Source organism: Anoplolepis gracilipes, chromosome 2 (genome assembly GCF_047496725.1).
Source record: "Anoplolepis gracilipes chromosome 2, ASM4749672v1, whole genome shotgun sequence".
Classification (NCBI taxonomy): domain Eukaryota; kingdom Metazoa; phylum Arthropoda; class Insecta; order Hymenoptera; family Formicidae; genus Anoplolepis; species Anoplolepis gracilipes.
In genome coordinates this window covers 22,244,595-22,269,394 of record NC_132971.1, presented here as the reverse complement: position 1 = coordinate 22,269,394, position 24,800 = coordinate 22,244,595, and the positions used below count along the sequence as shown (strand labels likewise).

The window sequence follows — 24,800 nt, the reverse complement described above, 5'->3', positions numbered from 1 at the left end:
ATAAATAGAATACTGTTTTGAACTTTGTCGTTCAAAAATTATAAATCGTCGAAAGAGATCTTTATATGTAATATAAGAAACGGAATTTACAGAAAACAAAAGATCTACTATATACGCATGAGCGCTGAATATGCGATAAAAATACAAGCTACAGCATTTAAATAATATATATATATATATATATATATATATATATATATATATATATATATATATATATATCTATAACATACTTGTCTAAATATGTATAGTTTGTATATAAGAATTTAGTGTGTATTCTAGTATTTAGAATAAGAAATTCAGGAAAACCCGGATAATTTTTGCAATATAAAATTTAAAAAGCAGAAAATATCTGGAAAAGAATAATTATCGGATATCTTCACCAATTGCCACGTGCTTACGTAAACGCACGCAGTTGCACAAACGATTTCAAATTTATCCTAGTCCTAGATTTAGTCGTAGATTTAGTCTCAGTAAATGCAAAATTCGAAAGTTGCCATCGGCAACTTACGATCGGCTTTCTCACGGTACGCGCCTGCTGACAATCGAGAATAACAATATCGTATGCTAAACTATATATACTGTTGGGAATAGCCAGAACATCATGACTAATAACGTAGCATTTATGGTATTGTTTATTCTCGATCGCTAGTATAATAAGAATGAAGAAGATGCTGATCGTAGGAAAAACGATAATTTCCAAGTTTTAGAAATAAATAGCATAAAAAAACACCGTTTAAGTTTTAATAAAATCTCGCAAACTTTTCTATCACTATTTAATTTTTTATATTGTGTATAGTGTATATCATGTTAATTATTGTTACTAGGGGTTTTCATTACTCATTCGTTTACATCATTCGATCGTAAATATATATATATATATATTGAAATAAATTATAAAAATACAACTCTCAACTAGAATATTTGACTATGGACTGACTAGAATATGTTAGAAATTTGATAAAAATCATTATTAAGCTGCGTAAGTCAAATTATTATATCTATAATCAATTAATAGTGGTTAAGCTTAATAATTGTATAAGCTTATCATTAGTATATTTTTCTAAATTATTAGCCTGTATATATGGCGAACCGATGTACGCACATGCATATTATGATTATGTAATTTATACTACAAATCGAATCCAAATTAACAAAATAAACCATCAGAATTTACATGGAAGATGTAATAAGCTCTTTTTAATTGATAAAATAGAAGAATGCTATATATATTAAAATATATTGGATTTCTACAAGGAAAATATCCATTACGTTGGAAGTTATCTTCTTATTAGTAGCCAAAAAAAAAAATTAATAGTCATGTAAAAAGAAAATTTAGTCAAATAGGCTCTGTTCTCACTCATTGAGGGTTTTATAGAAACGCTACTTAGATTGAACATTCTACGTTCTAGGACTATGCCTTCAATGCCGTTTTGATTAAGTATATAAGACGAAAAACTGAAGGCACGTCCTCGATCAAGACAAGGCGATTCTCTCCTACGATAAAAGAAAATTACAATCATTACTTAACATGAAAATTCGTCAAATGCAAACTCATGTAACTATAATCTCATATTTAAATAATTTATGGTTTTTAAACATAAAACTATATTTAAAATAAATATGGAGACTAGAGACCAAGAGCGTGAAAAGAGTGAAACAAAAAAATGTCACTCGTAGCTGGCATTATTCACAAGTGCAACTGCATTGAATCATACAGTGTAATATGTTGTATACTTTTGCATATGTATGTACGCGAATAGATTACATAACTAAACTAAACACTGATAAAACACATAAATTAAATGTTTCTACTGCCATCATCACTTGAAGTTGTACAAAATTTCTCGAGAATGTTTATACAGCAGCATTGAGCGACGAAATTTTTCGGACCACAAGTTAAATATTCCCTGCACACGAGTTGATTCTCCTTCTGTCTCTAATTATCATAGTAGAGATGTGAAATTTGATAAGTTTTTTTCAGATAGATCTCGATTCATTCTTTATTCAAGGTGGCCAACAAATTATTGTATAATTGGCTTTTTTATTAAAATTATTTAATAATTTTTTGCTCTCTTTTTGTTTTCACTCGATTCATCGATTATTCGATTTTTTGTCTGCCACATAGAAGTCAATATTAATTAACTTCTTTAAAATAATCTTTAAAATTATGTTCAATTAAAAAACTTTCTGCCGATTGATTGTCTTTCAACAACATTAACGATACCGCGATAATCAAAAGCAAGCAAGTTTTTACGATTCGAAGAGTGAATTTTTCTTTATCAAACGCTTTAGAAACTCTCATCGATGCCTCGATCCCGTGCTAAGTTGAAAACTTCAAAGTCGCTGTCGGCCGCCTCGCCCGATATATCGGGTGCGACCAAAATTTCAGGTCGCAATGCCACGCAATCCCTCGGTGAACATTCGACGCGACCTTCGGAACCGCAGCTGCATTCGATGCAGTTTCCGGTAGAGTGCGGTAGAGTCTCACCCTGTCGATACTCTCTCCCTATAATTCAAATCTTACGATGCACAGAAAATTCGCAGCTAAATGCATGCATATGGCACAGATTATTTATTTTTATAAATATTACAAGCGGCGAAAATAAATTCTTATTAAATATGTTTTTAAATATATTCTTTTGTAATCATTGGTGCAATTTAAAATTAATTAGAAATAAATGATAATAAAAGTTTAAAAAAATCTGGTAAAATTAGCACGCGTACGTGCGTGCATGTGTATGTGTATATGTAACTTTTTATGTTATTTTAAAATATAGAGTATTATACTTTTTTTGGTGCAGAATGTCTCGATTAATATAAATATTAATATAAAGCTACTAAAATATTAAAGAAGCCATTATATATAATTAATACCCATAACGAGGCAAGTAATCGGTGCAGGAGACGTGATCGATAAGGTGGCATTAATTTTTATATGTCCTTGTTGACCAATCGATGAATCAGAATCTCCGGAAGCCTCAAAGTCATCCACAATGTCCGTACTCATTTCTAAAGGTGAAGTGTAATTACTCTCCATCGCGGTCGATCGTAAAGAGGGCAAGCCGAGCGATGGGGCGCTGGTCGGATTATAATTCTGCCACCAACAGTAAACTTCACCGACGACGCATAGACAATGCGAATTTGTATCGTAGGATGGTATCTGAAACAAAAGGACATGTTGAGCAAAAAATCAGTAAAAACTTTGAATCTTTAAAAATCTTTAAGCAAAAAGAAAATAAAAACGCAATACACATAACGTTGTATGTATTGCATATATGTACGTCCGCATGTTTATATATATGTAAACATGTATTAGTCAATTTGAAAAATAATGTGACAAATTTATGGTGAAAACAATGGCTAAAATCTATCACGAAATGAGCTGAAAATCTAGGAATTGTATATATTGAGATATGCCCGAATATATATATATATTAATTTATTTAAAGTGAAATTTCGAATCATAGGGATTTTAATTTGCGCAATTTTTTGATAAAAAAAAAGAAAATAAAATTATTACATTTATTAGTATTTTAATGATACATTTTATCGGACATTACCGTTTGGCTGTGAGAATAGGCATTTCCGTCTACGATGCATTTTTTAAGAAAAGGCTCTTGCGTTGTAACATCGTCCTGAAACATCGTACTAGCGACTTCAGCCAACAAAGCCGGATTCGTAGCTCTCGTCGGTGCTGCAATCAAAATCAAACATGGGAGGCCATCACTGATTGAAAGAATGAATAAAAACCATCTTCAATCATCTCTTGAGTTTCTTCTGATGAGAAAAATTATAACGTACATTATTATCTTTAATCTCTGATGCCGATTTTTTTTTTTCTCGACGATCGACTTCAATCTCTAATCTAAATCCATTAGTCTTTTCCAATTTTAATTTGAAATTTTGTCATAATCTTGAAATCAGATGATCAATTAAGATCAAGAAATTAAAATAAATTTGAAATTAATTAATGTTTCTCTCATGTAAAATATAAATATTAAACATTCGCATGTGTGATTAAAAGTAAAAGATATAAAAATTCTTCTTCCTCTTTTCCCAAGAGAATGTGAGTTAGATATTGTAAAAAGTAGAAAAATGTAAATAAGTAATCATATACAAATTTGCCTATTTGTATTTTATTTATTAATATAAACAACGATTCGCGTTATGAAGTAAAATCTTTTCTGATTTTCTCTTTCTTGTAACTCTTTTTTTCGCTTTCGATAGTAATAAAGCTCTGTTAATAAAGTGAAATTGAATTCCTGTTCAAGAATTGAATGCAAATGCTTTCGTTAATTGCTCGATAAATTATCTTACTTTAACGTGAGAATGCGACAACGGACGGCGGCTATTTCTCGTCGAAATATTGACTTTTCAAAGACTAACTTATTCACCGACCTAACGAATGTGCGGGCATTAATCAGACGTCTTTGCGAGCATAGCGAGACAAGACAAGGTAAAACAAGGCAAGGCAAGGCAAGGCAAGGCAAGGCAAGGCAAGGCAAGGCAAGGCAAAGCCAAATGTTCGCCGTCTCCTTGAAAGCTTTCAAGAGAATCAAAGAATCGCGAGGGTGGGTTGCGGTATCACAATAGCGTAAGATAGAACGAAGCATCACGGTGAGAAAAGCGAATCTTTTACCGTGCCTTTCCGCTTCATCGCACTCTTACCTCATATATTTATTCAAACACTAAACGAATGACTTCATACTTTAACCAACATCATGAAGGTGCTAGAAAATAACGTTTATATAGCGCTATTATGCGTTTATATTATTTAACTTGCAAGTTTACTCCATACGTTTGTGAATGTACTTACAAATCATAATGTTCACAAATTACATAAAAATTATTATTTACAATTTTAACTATAAATAAGGTAAAATTAAATTGAATAACAATACAGTATGTTTGGTTTAATATGTTAATATACATACATCGTAATTTATTATAAAAAATCTAGTATAAAAGAAATAATAACGATATATGCGTACCACAAATGTGGTCTAAATTATACTTTTTTTACATGTCATTAAAAATTTATTATGAAAAGTAACTCGTATTATATATAATATTGACATATGTATATATGTATAATACGTATATATATGTAATTACAATGGATACAATCTTGAAATAAATTCGTTGATTTATAATATAATATAATTATAATCTAACAAAGACGTCTGAGATATAATATAAGAAGATTTTATCACGATCAATTGTATTTTCTTAAATATTTGTATGCATATGTTGGATGCAAATGTCCATATTATACGTATAATACGAGTACATTTTGTAACAAATTTTTAATGACATTTAAAAAAGTATGATTCAGACTAATCAAATTTGTGATGCATATATAATGTGCGTATTATATTAACACTAAAAACCAAACACACTGTACTGCTAATCAATTTAATTTCATATACAATATATTCAATTTAATTTATAGTTAAAATTATACACACATAAATTTTCTAATTATTTTAAATCAATTTTCTTGAAGCCTTGTATGAAAAAAATCCTATTCATTTTCGACTTATTTTTCATAAGAAATCATTTCTTTACCACTCGTTGCGCAACGCATAAAGTCTTAACAATAAAATAATTTTAGTCTAACTAATTTTTTTTGTACACATTAAAGAAGAAGTCTAACTTGACTAAACTGCTGGTTATCCTTTCTTTAGTTGAAATATTTAAGTATTTGACTTTTACTCATTGTCAGTGTATATTCTGCTATACAAAAGAGCATGCATATATATATATATATATATATATATATATATATATATATATATATATGTATGTATAATATTTGAAATATATTGTACATGTATAGGTATGGTGTATGATGTTCGATAATGCTAGCTATATACTACACTAGTAACATATAGTTTGCTGAATTTCCAAACAAAGGTGTTTGTTTAAAACAGGCTTATAGAGAGAATCTGGGAACGTACCAAAATATTTGAGAACATATTTCATTTCTTGTGAATAAAAAGAGTAAGTAGTCACAGTCTTTTTGAGAATTAATTTTATGATTTCAACCGAAAAATTAGAGATCGATCATAATTCACTCTTTTACTTTCTAAAACGAGATCAATGAAATTTTTATATGTAATAAAATTAAAAGTAACAAGATTATCAAATGGCATTATACAATCTATTTCAATGATAAAAGTTCAAGACTATTTACTTGCTTCTTAATAATAATAAATATGTAAAATATTTAATAAATTTAAGAAATCTTTTTTTCTAGCAACGTTTATATTTTCTGGTTTATACGTTCGTGATATACCAATACCATATATATATTATATAAATTACATTAGCGTCGTTTTCGCAAATAATACACGAGACTGAATTGTGGAGGTTGCTGAGAATAAATGGCATTATCACAGAGCGCGGCTGTGTGCCAATCACAGGTATCGATCATTGAGCAGATCTATCAATCTCATGGATGACCGCAACTATTATTATAACTGTCTCTCTCTCCCTTTCTGTTCTCTCTCACACACCCGATTGCCTATTTGTTACGTTGTACACATACAGGGTGGTCCATATTGATTATAAAACTAAAAATAACACGAAAACATAAAAAAATTAAACATGTGTAATAAATTTATACGTGTATATAGCTTTTAATATATATATAAATTGTCTTATTGTAAAAAAAATTGGCTATTTTAAATAATAATTGGACGATTAATAATATTCTGGCGCTTCTTAAATTTGAATCATCTTTAACGATCTTACATCATACGTCATCGAATTCATCTTGAGATAGATTATCAAAATATGCATGAAAATTTAACATTTTCTTCAAAAAATAAAAGCAATTTCGCGATAAATACTTTTTATATATAACTTATATTATCTTATTTAAATTGCTTGCTTTATTAAAAGGAAAGTATTATTTTTTAAGTATTAATATTTTATACTTGATTGTCAAGATGAATTCGCGATGACGTATCCAAAAAAGTGCATGCCTAAAATTGTCGATAATCAACCAAGTTTAAAAAAAGTGCAAGTATCCTAATCTTGCAATTTTTAAATTTAATTTTCAAGAAAACAAAGTTTTATAAACAAAAGATTATTTATTCAAAGATCAATTCATCAAAAGATTTATTGTAATTCTTTATTTATTTTTATAAGAATAACTTTTCAATTGTGTACTACTGGTTAACCTTATACACCGATATATATGTATATACGTACATATATCCATACACATGAGCTATGATGTGGTCAATATATTAAAAGATTTCCATCATTTGAGCATATTACAGAATCGCTTCTAGTTTAATTAACCATAATGTGGGTTTATCAAAACAACATAGGCTCTCTGTTGTATGTGTGCAATATATCAAAAGAATCACCAACAAATACTAATTATAATTTAATATTATTTCTTACTATATTATTGTCCTGCTATTAAATATTAAATCTAATTAAACTTAATTAATATTAAAACAGGATAGATTTCGCTATGTATAACAATAAAATGAAGATTAAATTTTATGTCATTGACTTTTCGAAGAAGAATGTTATTTCAATAATGGTTTTTCTACAATTTAAAATTCATTTTTTTCCTAATGAACGTATTAAAGTGTAATAATTTTCAAAATAAGACTTATGTAAAATAAATTTTAGCCAAGTGAAATATATTTTAATAAAAAATTTTTCAACTTAAGGTTCCATTATAAATATAAAAATAACACAAAAATTAAAATAGGAAGTTATAATTCTATTTTCTCTAAAGAAAAATCGACTCTAAATTGACTAAAAATGTTATTATAAATCGAATTTTGAAACACTCTTGTAATATAAATAGTGAAAAACACATGTGTGTTGTAACCTTTTTTGTAAAATTAGAAAAAATCTTTAAAAAAAATCTTAGCTCTTAAAAAATGCTTTTTTAGAAAATATCAACAAATCTTTATATAAGGCCGATTATACAATATATTTAAAAAAAAAATTTAACTTTGTAAAAAACTACATTTACAAAGAGCCTGCATCATTTTATAATCATATATGTTTTTATGCGTGCGTGTGTGTGTGTGTGTGTGTGTGTGTGTGTGTGTGTGTGTGTGTGTGTGTGTGTGTGTGTGTAAGACTAATTATTTTTTGCACAAAATAAGTATTTAAATAATATTATGTAAATCAAGAAAAATTAAATAGAATATGACGGCACATAACAACTTTTTATATTGCTCCGAATTAGTAGCTATTAGCATATACATTTTGAATCATATACATTATATGTATATTGACACTGTATATTGTATATAAAAAGAGAATAAAATCTTTTTTAACAATTAAAATTTCTCATCTTGACAACATAAATTTTCACGATTCAAACCTTCAATCTGTCTCAATTATCGTTTCGATTAATTACTGTCTTTGCGCGCTACAATGACATATGATGCTTCATCAGCATAGTCACAGTGCTGTCCCAATGATGTTGGATGGATGTTAATTCGATATGGAGAAATCTGTGTCTAGTGAATTCAGCCGCTTGCATTAATATGCACTGAATGCGAACTTTCTCGATTCCACATATTCGGATTGTGCTCACTGCATTTAGATTGTTATATTCAACAAATGAAAACTGTTGAAAACTGATTTCTCCGTCCTGACAGCATGAATTATGAATGCTCCATCCATAGGCAGTAGTCAGTCGCGATGAACTAGCTGTGAGAGACTCATCAGACTTATCGTTAGACGCTGGACCATTCGCTCTCTCTCTCTCTCTCTCTCTCTCTCTCTCTCTCTCTCTCTCTCTCTCTCTCTCTCTCTCTCTCTCTCTCTCTCTCTCTCTCTCTTTAAAGTCGTATTACTTTAATTACTGTGTGTAAAATGGCATTAGGCAAAAAATTTGAGTAGCCCAGATGGAAGAGCAGTTGCCCGGAAAGCAAAAAATCTTGGGTTCGATTTCCGATTCAATCACTCGTGCCTCACATATTTTTCGAGTCCGTAAAAATATTGTTTACAATCATTTTTCAGGCTGAAAGATGTGAATATGATGTAGACGCGCCGTTATCGGTCGAGAATGACAAAAAAAGCAAAAAAATGTGTCTACCTCCAAGAGCAAAGTGCCCTTTAAAAATTTGTTCTGGCAAAAATGACACTTGTTCTATGTCTAGTTATTACTGTTCTACATTTTGGTGTCGCTGACGTGCCGTTATCGATCGAAAATGACAAAAATGTGTCTATCTCCAAGACTAAAGTACCCTTTAAAAATGAAAGTTGTTCCGGGTTGTTACGTTAATTATTAGCTGAAATATGCAATTTAATGTTCAGAAGATGATAATGATAGCTGTAGACGTAAAAATACTGTTTGAGCGCTCGATACTATTCTTTATTACATCTTTTTAAATTCTTTGTTTGGAGAATTAATGCTTTGGAACAATGTTTGCAACTACTAGAACAATCTGGAACAACCTTGAAAAGATTTTCGAGAAATGGGATGCCAGGTCAAAAAATCGTCTTTTTCAATTTTCTAAAATTTTTATTATAAAAATTTGATCTGGAACAATTTAAAACAAGTCTAGAACAATCTGGAAAAATTTTTAGAATTTTAAAGTTGGAAAATTGGGGTGCCAACTTCATACAGGTTAACCACTTTTTATTACATATAAGAGAAAAAATAAAATTTTACATATTAATACTTATTGGATAAACATACTGCATATTTATTGTAGAATTTTGAAGTCACAATAATTTTGCCGAAATAAGTTGGATTATTAAAATTGTTTAACGATGAGAAGTGTTTTTGCCTCATACTATGGTAGATACAAAAAAAACTTGATAGCAGTTTGTAGGCCACGTACTTTGCACCAGTATGTAGACGCTATAAATTGCGGCATACCCGTGGGCACTTAAGAGTCCAATTAAAAATGCTTTCGTCAGAGACTAATAAAGACAAAGGAAACTTTTTAAATAGCTCAGAGATCCTCTACACTCTACGCTTTCACACGGGGCAACTCGTGCAACTGTTGCAACGAATCGCAAGAACCGATAGACGTGAAAAAGCCAGGTCATTCTCAGCTTTGTGTTCGCTTTACTAGTAGCTTGATAATAACTTGTAACCATAATTTGCCCCAAAAAATATGTGCATTTAAGTAAACCGCGAGATTCATACATTGTTATTTCCAATCTCAAGCTTCAGGCTCAAATAAACATATTCATTTCACGTTGTAATATAATTTAACGTAATCACATAATTATTATATGTATATTAAGAGATAAAAAGAGAAAAAGCACTATTAAATTTGAAAACGTAAGCGTAAACGCGTAAGCGTAAGAAATAATTATAATATGTAATAAATAAAATAAATATTAATACACACTATAAGAAATGAAGATTTTTTATTAATTTTTTGTTTAAAAAAGTGTGTTTAAATATATTGCGAAAACTTTTATTTAGTCGTAAAAGGATCAAAGCTAAAAATTGATATCTATATTTTTCTATATATATATATGCATATACGCAAACACTCAAAAGATTTATGACTAAATAGTATTGTATTAATAATTTATTTTTTTGAGTCTAACGCGTGTTTTTGCTTCATACTATTCCTACAATATTATACGTATATGCCATGACTATACTTGTACTTGTATATATAACTTTCTAACACACATAAAAAGTATAAAATATTTCACAAGATATATATATATATATATATATATATATATATATATTTGATCGCATTTCAAAATTTTACACAAAGAAATAAACCGAATAAGGAAAAAAATCAATTTGCATTAGAAGAAACTTATAGTTTTATTTAAAGAAAAAAGGATTAGAACCATAGTAGAGTAGTATCTTGTTTATCTCTTATGATATAAGATCCGAATTTTAAAACTTTAAAATATAAAAAAGGGAAATTTATCACCATCTCTAACATTTGTCGAAAGACATTTTTTTGAAAGTCGATATAGACTATTATGTACATACATACATACACATATATATATATATATATATATATATATATATATATATATATATATATATATATATATATATACAGAGATGATAAAAATTGTGTATTAACTAATGTTGTAGATGCAATATAGGTACCCACTGCATCTTTCATATATTCCTCTTTTGTTTATTCGTTCGTATTCATAAAGGGATTTACTAATTGTAAGTCGTCTGTAATTTTGATATTCCGATAATAAGATATTAGAGATCGTATGAGATCGGCAGGTGATCTTTCTACATAAAACGTGTATATACAGAGTGGAAGTGCTACGTCTCGTTCTTCTCACCCTCGGTGATAACTAAGAGCTCAATTGGTTAATATCAGCTTGATATCGTCCCGGAACCCGGAACCCGGAACTTGATAGCTGATCACATGGTCCAGCCGCGACAGCCATTTGTTTTACGACGCGACGTGCCATCCAATTTTCTTCGTGTATGTACATACGTATGTACATACGATCGATCTCTCTCGTCTCGTTCGCTGTTCGCTACATGTACTATGCTTTGTATCTTTTCGCGCGTTCGTCGTTTCAACGTATAATGTATCTCACCTTGTCTAGGTGTCTCGAGATGTTTCTTTTCAATTAAACTAATAATTATATTGATCAATTTGAAATTGATATGTTTTTTAGCTTAAATATCGAGAGCAATAGTTGTTTAGCAATTAACTAGAATCGAAATAAAGAAATTAATCATAATAATATACTTGAGAAGAGTATATAAAGAATATATTTTTCAATTAATTGAAGACATTTCATTTAATTATAACATGTAAAGATATAAACAACAATAGTATAATATAAATTATAAATAATTAAAAAAGTCACAATTAATGATAAACTTTCTTCATACTTTTGTTAAATTTGAACATTTATGAAAACTCAACGCCGCTCAGCGCCAAATTTGTCAAACAAGTTGTGGCTAAAAAAAAAGGGTATAGTCGTCTTGTATTATCGATCAACATCTAACGTAATATAACAATATATTTGCTTAATATAAAAATTTTACAGTTTATACATATAAAATAAGATAGGTTTCTGCTAGAAATTACATAAAAGAATATTTGTGAACTTAGAAGTGAGCTTAGAAGCTTAGTAAAAACATTTTTCTTTGAAAAATATTTGTAAAACTTTTCAAATAAAAATGTTTTTTTAGGCTTTTAAGCTTATTTATAAAAGTCTGCAAATATTCTTTCATAGATCACAATTCCTAAGTAAGACTCTACCTTATTTTCTATGTATAATTTGCAAAATTTTTATGAAAGATTTTAATGAAAGATATAATTTTACTGTAAGAGCGGATCTAGCCTTATGTTGTTTTCAGCATCACAATATCAAATATCTGAATTTTTCATGATTACTTTTAAATTAAACATTCTTTTTAATTATTAAAATACATATGAAAATACGTGTACATGTTTGAAAACGTAGAAATTATAATAAAAATCTCGAAAATATAAAAACAAAATTAAAAATAATTTAAAATTAAAAGTATTAATAATTTTAAAATAAATAGTATTTTGTTTAGCACACATATCTGATGTGATATTTTCTAGTAATTAACTTATTTTTATCTTTTTTCCCTTGTTTTTATATCTCTCTCAATCTCTCTTTGATGTACAATATAAAATTATTTAGATTAATTACATATAATAGAATGCTTTTTAATGTGATAATTCGGTAATATATTAAAAGATAAAAACATTTGTGGCACACGTGAGATTTTAATATTGACTTTTGTTCTAGAAATATAAAAATTGTGAAATATGATATTATGAAAAGAATGTCAATTTTAGAGATTATTATAGAAAAAGAATATTTTCTGCCATTTTCGTCCAAGATGATTTACTCTCTATTACTTATCGTTTTTCCAAATGTATACGAGCTTTCTTTGCAACGCTAAAATTGGACGAGGTTACACCATTTTCATCGGTTATTCGATCTTACCCGATCGAACAATCGTCCGATGAACTTTCACGAGTATTTAAAATAATGACCTAGTATTCAAATAATTCTCATCTAACAAAATAAAGTATTGTACTTTTACACATAAATATATATACATATACATTTCAAACGAATTGTATAACATTATTTATAAATAATTCATTTCACTCACTTTTAAAAAATAATTCAACGTATATATTGATTGATATTAAGTGTTTTCATCTATTATAAAATTTAACTAAAGGCTGTGATGTGCAACTTCTTTAGTAAGGAATTAGGCAAATTAAAAGCCAAGTGCGGTAAATAAAGCACATAAAATTTCTCATTTTAATTTTTTTTTAATGATAAATTCGTACGTTTCGATCTCTACAAAGGCTCTCGACTAGTCCAATTTCTTACTAGTGTTTTTAATTTTTCGTTTTTTATAAACAAAAGAAACTTTATATGACAATGGACACATCGCAATATATATATGTATATAAAATATATTGTATATTGTATATGTATAAAATATATGTAACTACAAAAATAAAATTAAAAATTCAATTTCTTTCTTTCTTTAATAGAATGTAGAAATATTAATTTCATAAATTACGGAAATTTAAAATTAGTTTCTCTTGTCGTAAACTTATTCCGTAAAAAATATTTACTTGAAAAAATTTGCGTGAAAGTCAACACGAATAAAAAGAATCGAGTTGATTATATTTCTCTAATATAGCGCAAATTTTATATATTAATTATACATAAATTAATAACGTATATATTGGTGTATAAAACTTAAACAAGTCTTCTTGATCCAGATAATTTTTTTGTAACGAACCTTGAATGTATGTCACCGATACATTTCTCCGAAAACCGTTAGAGACTGAAACTTACAAAGTTATCATTAAAGAAAAATCAAAAAGGGAAATTTTTGTGCTTTATTTATCGCACTTGACTCTCAATTAGCCCAATTTCTTACTAGAAAAGTTACACATCACAACTTTCAATTAGATTTTATAATAGTTGAAAACACTTAATATCAATCAATATATACATACATTGAATTATTTTCAGAAAGTGAATTATTTATAAATAATATTACAATTCGTTTGAAATATAATAACCGACGCAAATGCAGCATTTTACGCTATCGTAATTTTACTCTGCCGCTATATGAATAAAATTATCTTTAATTCAAACCGACATAATCAACATTTTTCGCTTTTATGAGCTTTTCAGTAACAACTGATGCATCAATGGAATTGAATTTCGTAAAATCAGACCTTGAATCACCATTAATCAACTTTAAAATATGAGAGATTTAGTTTTCACCTTCGCTTCAATAATAAATTGAATCGTGCGATTACGCGTCTACACTGCATTCGCGTGTAAAATTTTATAAGTAAATTCAATTAAAATAACCATTCGATTTCGGGCGGAATCGCTGTTACGCAGCTAATGAATGTGTCATGTTACGTTACAGTCGCGCAAGATTGTATAAGAGATTATAATTAAATTATGAATAAAAAATAAATAAAAGGATTACATTTCTCCAAGATACATATATATATATATATATATATATTAAATTATTTTGTAGATGTACACACCCGCTTTTACTTTTAACATAACACTTTCCAATTATACAATACAAAAATTCTATCCTAAAACAGCAGTAAAGAAAGTTGAGACAAGAAAATGTTACAAAACGTGAAAAAAATACGTAAAAGTAATTAGTAAAAAGTTAAGATGTAAAAATTCTGCTTTAGAATAATGCATATAAAAGTCATAATTTATCTTTTATGTGTTTGTGCATGCGCAATTACACATATGTATCTATTAATCAAATCAGTAGTTTATTATTCAAATGTGAAATAAAATAGTAAAATAAAAAAAAAAAAAAAAAAATAAAAGTTTAAAATATTAAATATATTTTTCTCAAAATCTTATACCCCCCCCCCCTCCCCCCCCACACACACACACAGATCATTACTTACAAGAAATTTTCATCATTTCCCGTTTCAATTTTGCAGATTGCTTAAAATATTTTTTTAAATAAATTCTCTTTGCATATTTGTATGAAATGAGATTATATTACGTTAAACAAAGAAAATTTGCTTGGATGAAGATATTTTATATAGTTCAACCAAGAAAATATATTCTTCTTATTTACGAATAATTTTCTTGAATGGAAAGGAAAAAATGTTGGATAGAAAATAACACATGTTCAAATCGAAAATTATAATTTTCTTAGAGTTAAAATAATCATTTTATTCTTGAAATGACAATTGTAATATTGAAATAAGATTATAATATTGTTGAAATTTAAGATTTTTAAATTCTTCTAACAAGAGTAAAAAGATGTAAGAAGATTATAAATTGTTGCGTATTTATTGCGAAACAATAAACGCGTTCGTATGAGTATATAAGTTTTGATTCGAGACACTTATTTTTTTTCTGTGTAAGAGATTAGTAAAGCTCTCTATGCGCAAAACACAAATTCATAATTTTACAAGCTATTAACAGTCGGATGATATTGGGTCAGTTTCATAAAAAAAAAGTTTCTATGAAACTAATTATTGCTCACAGGACATAAATATTTTTTGATCTTTACATCAAGATTGAATAAATCTCAATTTGGGATTTTTTAAAATAAATCTCTCTTTATTTCGCAGATCTAGGAAATGAATTCGAACGTTATACCTTTCTTGTGCATGCAAAAAATTCGCAATACACATTTACAATGCACATTCACAATACAATATAATATTATGATTAAACATTTCTTAATTAATATTTAGAAGATAGGGCACATCTCTTGATGGGACTTTAAGATTATGCTACTTTTAATTAATAATTTATTATTATGTTATTATTAGCGTTTGTATCTGAAAAATAATTTCAAAAAAAGCACGATAAAATATTGAATTTTGGATATTTTACAAGATATAAAAGTACAAATATATATACATATATGTACATGTGAATGCGTACAATTATTTGTATTCTGTGTATCAAACATGTAAATTATGTACTTAATCTGATTGTATTGTAAACAATTACTACATAATAATTGTCGCGCGTGACTATTAAAAAAATGAGTCATATAAATTTTTTCGAACTTAATAAATAACAAGATTAAAATGTTTACCATTAATTCATCCATATAGAGTAGGAAAAAAGTTGAATAATTATCGATTTTTTCCATTTCAAATTCATGTAATATATAATATACTATAATTTTATAAATCAGAAAAAAACGAAAATATAGTACGAGCGAAAAAGTAAAATTCTTACAAGTATGTAATTGTAATTGCAAATAAATTTACCGCATCTACAGTACTACAATACCTAGACATAATTTCAAGCGACGGTGACGGCAAACAAGAGAGGAGAGAAGGAATGGAAAAAGGGAAAAAAACGTCTTTGTGAAATACGAGACGAGGAATTCTCATTCTCGCGATTTTTTTTCTCATTTCGCTCAAATGCTTCCTTTTGCCATTTAATATTGTGCGCGCGCGTGTATGTGATATACTCCATGATGCCGAAGTACGATATTTCCTCTGACATCGCGAATGGATGCGACTTTGAAAGCGCTAACAAGCACGAGAGACGAGAGTTATCAAACTCCGGCTATTGAAATAGTTTGCGATTACGACCTTCGTTCGGTTAAAGAGTAATCCAAAACTACTTCGTGCTGGAAACGACTGATCAGCAATTGAATGTTCATCACGTAAAAATCATTTGTGTCACTCGCACGCGCAGATAAAATTGCATTTACATGCATTAAACATTGCCACTAGTTATATAAAAGTAAGATATATACACGTACACGTAGGTATGCGCAAAATATTTTGCATTCTAATTTCAAAAAAGTTAAGTTCACTGATTTAATTGAGAACTGTATTTTATCAATATATTACAATAATATTATAATTGGAAAACTTTCACTTGTTCGCAATTCTAAAAATTGATTTCAACAAGTTTGCACTTTTAACCAATTTTTCAACAAGTTTGATTTTTCTCGATATTTTTATTATAAAAATATTAATTAATCAAACCAAACTAGTTAATTCAATAAATGGATCATTGATATCATTGATACATTATTTTGTATATACATATAAGTGACACAAACACACACGCACGCACACATGAATCAGAACACGATTTGTTTGCACCAAGAGTGATGCGGATTTATGCATGTAAAAACTATACACTACTGATATTTTAGTTTTTAATATTCAATATTTCAAGATGTAATATTTGAAATAAAATAAAAAGAATAAGAGAGAGAGAGAGAGAGAGAGAGAGAGAGAGAGAGAGAGAGAGTCTGTGTAAAAATATATTTAAAATAAGTTTATTTTTTCTTATTATATATTTTTTTCTAATACTCTGTGGTTTTTAAATATTTGATTGTCAAAAATAAAAGACATCCTATGTATACATACATATATATTTTAGACAAAAGTTATTTTACTCGAAAAGAGAGAAAAGATAAGAGTATTAGTTTGACTTTGGGTATACTTGTCAAGTTTACTCCTGTGACACTGGCCTCCTCACCTTGCAAAAATAAAAAAGCCAAAAATGAAAAGTTGATGAGTTGCCTGAATCACAAAAAAATATTATATTCCTGTTCAATGTGACAAGCTCAAAATTTTTAATTGACGGGATATAAAAGCTCATAAATAACTCAATTGAACGCTATTGGTTTTTTTATTTTTGCAAGGTGGAGGGAAAGAGCAACTCAACAGAGGTGTCAAGTTTATGTGAAAATCAACTTGGTTTTTTAAATAGAATCATCCTATTTTTTTACATAAATCAGTTTCTATTCTGCGTAAAAAATGTAATAACTAAAAATTGAATAATTTATAAAATATTTTATATTATAATTCAACATAATAATTTTACATAAATATATAGCCAAACAATTTTGGTCTGAAACGTTTTCTTCTAAAAAAACCCTACAATTTTCATATATTTGTCTGTCAAAAATAAAATTAAACACCCTGTGTATACATATATATATATATATATATATATATGTATATAGAAAAGGGTTGATAGAAGAAATGGATACAGTTAAGTGTTAATGATTGAGGTGATAATTCATATTTGTATGTTATATGTATATATAGGTACAGTATATATTTCCTCAACAATACATACTTCTTTCAAATTGTATTTAAAAAAAATATATTAGATATTTTAAAATGTTAGAGAATTTTTCCCGATTTGTTATTTTTAACCTTTTAATATATTGTGTATGACAAAAATATGTAAAAATAAATAATAAATAAAAGTTTTTGGAAAAAAATATAAAATTTTCAAATTATAGTAAAAGTAAAGCAAAAATAAATCTTTTTTGTAAATAATTATCAAATTATAATATGTTATAACTAATACTATTGTATATAACTCAAACCTTTAATCATGCTTTAAAATAAACAAGTTCTTCAATTAAAATTTTTTTTACTATAAAGGTTGAATTAAATATATCAATATATGTATATACATATATATAACATACAAATGTGAATCATCACCTTAATCATTAATACTTAACACCGTATCCGTTTCTCCTATCAACCCTTTTTTTATATTAAAAAAAATATACGTATAAAATGTGTGAAACGTCCAATTAAGTAAGTTATGATTTTTTTTTGTTTTTTTTTTTTTAATTTTTTATGTTTGCATGTTTATCTTAAAATATACCATTGATTTAAAAAATACGTTTTTCCATTATAAAATAAATGGTAAAAGTGCATAAAAGATTATTTCACCGATTTTATCGGTACTTATTAAATATATTGTAAAGAAGGGCGTGTTCTGAATAATTTCTAGCAAAAGTTAAGTGGATGGCCACTGATTTAGCAAATATAACAAATTGAAGTTTGATAATTTTAAATGCTTTTCTTTATGTATTATAAACTGATTAAGAAAAAGGTAAAGTTTAATTGTTTACATCATATTAATCTGTTTAGTGTTCTTCAAACAATAAATACAAAAATTTGTGTTAATATAATATTACTCAAAGGATTCCTACAAAGTCGTGTTTATTGTGTCGACTTTCACGCATGCAGGGTGGAGCACTTCCTCCACCTATGTGTGAAAGTCGTAAATATATTTTTAATGAACAAAAAATTAAATTTAAATTAAAGTTAAATTTTAATTTGTTACATCAATCTCCTAAATTAATACCTTCACTTTATTCTTGAGGGGAATTATTCAGAACATCTCCATCCCTACTATAATATATCTAACTATAAGTCGATAAAATCTATGAGATGTAACTTTATATGTACTTTTACTATTTTTGATGATTGTAAGAAAGAATACAAACTTTATAAACATTAAAGTCTCGTAACGTATTGGCATTGTTTGATTATACGATATAAAGGATCCTCAGGTACATTTAATTTTTTCAAATCAACAATTTGAAAACTTGATATAACTTTTTCGATACATTCTTCCACGATTACGTGCTTGCTGTGAAACTCTATTGTTTCGCATTTATACAGCGACGATGCAACAGATACCTACAAGGAGCTTTCTCATCAAAAGTACAAGGGACAGCGAAGTTAGATTTGAACGAAAAAGCTGATACTATCTTCATGAATAAGTATTTCTCGAGTGTTACTGATGATGTGGGCGGATTATCTTTAAGTCTGAGTTTTTACATTGATTATTCCATTTTCGTATCGCGTGGGTGTGCAATGCAACATTGATCAATGACCGAGGTTAAAGAACTAAAAAGAACAAAGTTACAATTAGCTGACCGGATTTTTTATTTTCTGTCTTTTTGTAATCTTACAATACTATACCATGAGAAATAATATCCAATTTTTAAAAAGTATCTTATTCTTTTATTATAAACTTTTTTTAAAAATCTGTACATATTTGTATATAATAAAAAATTAAAAATGTATTTCTAAAAAATATTTTTTCAAATTATCTAATAAAATATAAACAGGCGGGATGTCCTTTTAATAAATTGTAATGTGCGATTGTGAATAATTGTAGTATTCCATTCCACAACACAAATATCTTTATTTTCTATGTTTATTGTTAGTACAAAAATTCTAAATAGAATCTAGGTTCTAAATAAAATTCTAAATAAATATATAATCATCGATTGAGATAGAGCTATAATAAACAACATACTAAATCAATTCCGGTGACTATAAATATATAAATTTCGTACAATATTTTCCGGTTAAATATATAATTGCTAAAAACTGGATTTTTAATAATAATACTTTACAAGGAATAAATATTCTTGAAAAAAAATGTATACATATTTGTCATACTGAAGCACATTATTCAAATAAACAATTTCTCTTCTTTCTCGGTAAATTCGATGCATTATATTTTTTTATATGTCTATATTTCCATTGGTTTTTCGTTTCGCATAAACTGCACGACCGATCGCAAAATAACTTACTCTCGGTCCATCACCTTCGCTACCATTAAATTATCTTTATATACGGTAACCTTTTATCCTCAGTGAACTGTGTCTCTTAAAAAACAGAAGATTTATCGCGGTGTTATATATACATATCAAGGATACTTTTGCCGAGAAGCTGCGCGAATCAGCCGACAGGAAACAGTTTTGCGGAACGATGTTTCTTCCAATTTTGTCTGTTAGTTTAGCAGGATATATTATAGCTCTGTATAGATATATATATAATATATATATATATATATATATATATATATATATATATATATATATATTTACATATACAATATATTAGCCATTTTTCATCCATGGTTAACTTGATTGATTTGAATAATTTTTTTCTAATAAATAGAGAAAGCTCATCATTAATCGAGTACAAAATTCTAGTTTTTCTTTTATATTAATTATCTTTGTAACTTGTAGATTATTCAATTACAAACCTATTAATTTATCCGTGTGTTTGTTTGAAATCAAATAAAGAATCATATTTTATATCTGGTATTTATCTCTGAAAAGTTTATTTTTTAAAAAATAATTTTCTCTCAATTTATTATTCTCTGATTTTCGCAGTTTATAAATATTACATTTGTTTGAGAGAAAGAGCGGAGAAAAACTATTATTTTTATTAAGGAATACTTTATAAATAGTTCCCTTCCTTCTTTAATTAGCAAATCATGATACATATAAACGTGTAGACTCAATCTTGAAATTAAAAACATCTTCTCCTTTTTCTTCTTATTTGTATGTTGTTTCTATGCTAATAAATTTAAAAAAAAATATAATAACTGTATTACTATATTACCATACTACTATAGAATTATTAGACCAGAAATAAATGCGAAAAAAGATTGCGTAATTTCTTTTCCTACATGCGTTGAAATAAATTAATTTTTTTTACATATATAAATAAAACATTTACAAAGCAGTACAGTGTATAAACTCTTCTTTTAACTCATAAATTTGTAAATGTGCTGTAAACTCGTTTAAGAATTAAATTTTATGATATTTGTGTCACATTTGAATAATTATTATTTAGATTGAATATTTAAGCAACTTATTTAATTTTTAAAAAATATTTTTATCATGAAAATTATTTCATTGTCGATCTTTTCTTATTTTCAACATAATAAGGCATAGATCAAATTAAGATATATAAACTTTAAATTGAATATGCGTAAAAATTATCGTTCGATAATCTATAAATAGAATCTTGTAGTGTGTGTATAATTAATATAGATTAGTTTGACTGACAACACAGGTTAATCAATATCATAGTAATGACAGGATAATAACAATGAAACGAATGCATTGAATGAACAGCTTTTAATGTAATCTCACGATTAATTGTATTCGACACCAGAAAAAGATGAAAGGAAACACAGATAAAGCAACGTAGTTGATTCAATGAATTAATGACACTTTAATAGACACCATGCTAACGAGGAGGCTATTGTTTGCGATTTCAAAAGAATCCTCGAATGGCCATCCTATTATCGAGAGAACTGATTTGTTAAAAAAAGCGAAAAAGGAATACGAAAAACCGTGAAAATTTGTTGTTTACTTTTTTCTATTCGTTAAACAATTTTGTCGATATCACATTAATTGATACACATGTAAATCGCAGCACGTGCATATAAATACATATGTATATGTGTAAGACTAATTACTATCATCATTACAATGATTATTATTATTATTATTGTTATTATTATTACTGTGTAAGTAAAGTAAATCTATTTTTCCTCGCAAAAAAAATAATTTAAATATTGATTATTTACCAATTGCTAATCAATAAATATCAATTGTATAAATAAATAATTCAATAAATATGAATCATATAGCATTATTCGAATTTTTCAATGTATATGATTATAATAATTTTTTTACAAAATTGTAATGATTTTTGTAAGATGCAGGCGCACACGCACACACACACACACACATACACACATATGGATAACCTTGTCAATTATTATATATCACTTCTAAAAATTTTCCAGAAAAAGAAATTTCTCACAAATAATTTTTACGTAGAAAATATAGATAAAACCGCATTTAAACTATCATTTTTCTATAATGAATAATGAAAATATTGTATAATATATATGATAAATATAAAATTTTACCGAGTAATACAAATTAGATAAAAACTATATCTTATTGTTATATACACACACACAACACATTATATATATATATATATATATATATATATATATATATATGTATATAAGGTGTGTGCGTGTGCATAAAATATATTTTTAGATATAAAGCCTCTAGTTAATGTATAATATCACAAACAAGCAAGAACCGAATAAAAAGTTGAACAAATGAAAAATTATAGAAATCTCCGATTAAGAACACGTACTCGGATGCGCTCCAATTATTACGCGATTTATATGTCATATGGATTTGTATGTTATGATTAGTGAAAATGCATTTGCAAATGCACTACGAAGCGGTGCTAATTGTAAGCGGCTTATCTACGACGCACAGCGATGTTGTATAATATCTGTGCTCAATTTCGCCGATTGTTCTGTAAGGCGCTGAGAAGCATTATTAACACATCTTGTATGTATATCCAATTATCGATTTCAAATTTCTGATACTTTGAAAGTTAAAACATTAAAATATTGAAATTGAAAATGTCAATAATTTTATGCCAATATCAAATTATCGGTATACATTTTCTTTCTTTAAATTAAGATTAGTATTATAAATTAACATTAAGCATACGTGAATAAAAATATAACAAAATTATAAAATGATTAAAATATACAATAAAAATAATAATGATATATATAAATCAAATATCACATATAATAGATTACCATAAAATAAATAAAAATGTACTAATTTAATAAGTTATTATTAATAAATATGTATGTGTGTATTTAAATGTAATTAAGAAAAAAGAAATTTCTTCACAATCAGAAATAGATATAAAAATATTTCTTTTTCAAAAGTAAAAATACTTAATGTTTGTCGTAAATAATAATTTAATGAAAAAAATAGATGATTTTAATTTCTTTTTTCTTTTTTTAAAACATTACCTTCCCTAACATTCCATATAACATTCGCATATAAAGATAATAAGAGAGAAAGAGAGAGAGAGAAAAAAATTGAAATTTTACAAACTTTTTCTAGTTTCACACACATATTTATAGTTGTACAATGAAATTCAAGATTTAAATCATTCATAGATCTCTACATGTATAGTTTTAAATACAATATGCCGCAAATATAATAATAAAAGGGGAAAAGAGTGTATGTATGTTGAGATGTTTTCTCATTTAACAAAACAATTAGAAAAATAGAAGAACTAATTGTAAGGAGTTAAAACGCGACAGATGCGCGCTTGGTAATATATATATATATATATATATATATATATATATATATATATATATATATATATATACTAACAGAGAAATATATTTATACAATTACACTCACCGGCTATCGAACGAGCAATGTGACAGCGCAGCAGGTAGATAACGACGAGTAAGATTCGCGGCAGTCTCATCGTTCCGGAGCTTGAGATTCGATATACCGGTAAATCGGAGCAGAACACACGTGAACGTCACTGCGGGCTTACCGTGACCACCGCGAAAGAGGACTATCACGCGTTTTTCGTCTCGCGTTTTTTTTATGTTAAAAACGTGAGCTTTTCGACGATTTGTGATGGTGGTTGCGAGAGGTAGCTCACCCAGACTTTACCCTATAGGTACGCGCGGTTGCCAGCGCAGCCACTGACCAACATTCGACATCTTCATTTTGCGCACGTCAAAGCCCAACTAAAAGTGACCAATCGCTATCAATCGGCGCGGTGAGCGGCGAGCTTTACTCGCAGCTTGCAGCATCCGTACGCCTGCGCCAATCTCATGCAAATACAGTCGGACCTCTTATCCTACGACCCTCTTATGCTACGAAACCTCTTATCCTACGATAAAAAATCCTCTCATGCTACGACCGCGAAAGGGGAATTATACCCCTATTCTCAAATTTTTGTCGTAGGATCAGAGGTTTAAGGGGAAGATTCCGGACCGAAAATGTCGTAGGATAAGAGGTCCGACTGTATGCGCAATGTGCAATGCGCATGATGGTATTGCCTGCCAACGTAATCGTCTTTCCATCACATCTCCCCATATCTGCTTTCACTATACTGCATCTATGTTTCGAGAAAAATTCTTAATCCGCGCAAGTGCGCGTACTTGCAACCGGCTTTTAAAATTGAAAGATTTAAAAAAAATAATGCGTATTTTATACTAGCGCCAGAATATGCACAACGTATTCGCCATTCGATCGAGTGCTTTTCATTTGGCAACGCAAGTCGACACAAGTATCATCTTATCTTTTTTCAATATCCAATGACAACAAAGATAGAATGACGCTTATGTCAATTTGTGTCATT

The 24,800-nt window shown here is 27.8% G+C and overlaps 1 protein-coding gene across 1 annotated transcript; it reads right to left on the bottom strand.

The window, feature by feature from the left end:
- Window positions 1-240: 240 nt before the first annotated feature.
- Window positions 241-24,195, bottom strand: LOC140663154 (uncharacterized). The gene is made up of 4 exons (XM_072887127.1): window positions 23,843-24,195; window positions 3,564-3,697; window positions 2,878-3,163; window positions 241-2,509 (listed from the first exon to the last, which is right to left on the bottom strand). The coding sequence occupies exons 1-4, from the start codon at window positions 23,910-23,912 to the stop codon at window positions 2,292-2,294; spliced, it is 708 nt and encodes a 235-aa protein (XP_072743228.1). The 5' UTR covers window positions 23,913-24,195; the 3' UTR covers window positions 241-2,291.
- Between the last annotated feature and the right edge of the window lie 605 nt (window positions 24,196-24,800).

Coding starts and splice junctions, on each gene's coding strand:
- LOC140663154 (XM_072887127.1), bottom strand. CDS start 23,912: ATGAGACTGCCGCGAATCTTACTCGTCGTTATCTACCTGCTGCGCTGT. Junction 3,164..3,563: donor CCTATTCTCACAGCCAAACG/GTAATGTCCGAT, acceptor CTTTTGTTTCAG/ATACCATCCTACGATACAAA. Junction 2,510..2,877: donor GATTACTTGCCTCGTTATGG/GTATTAATTATA, acceptor TTTGAATTATAG/GGAGAGAGTATCGACAGGGT.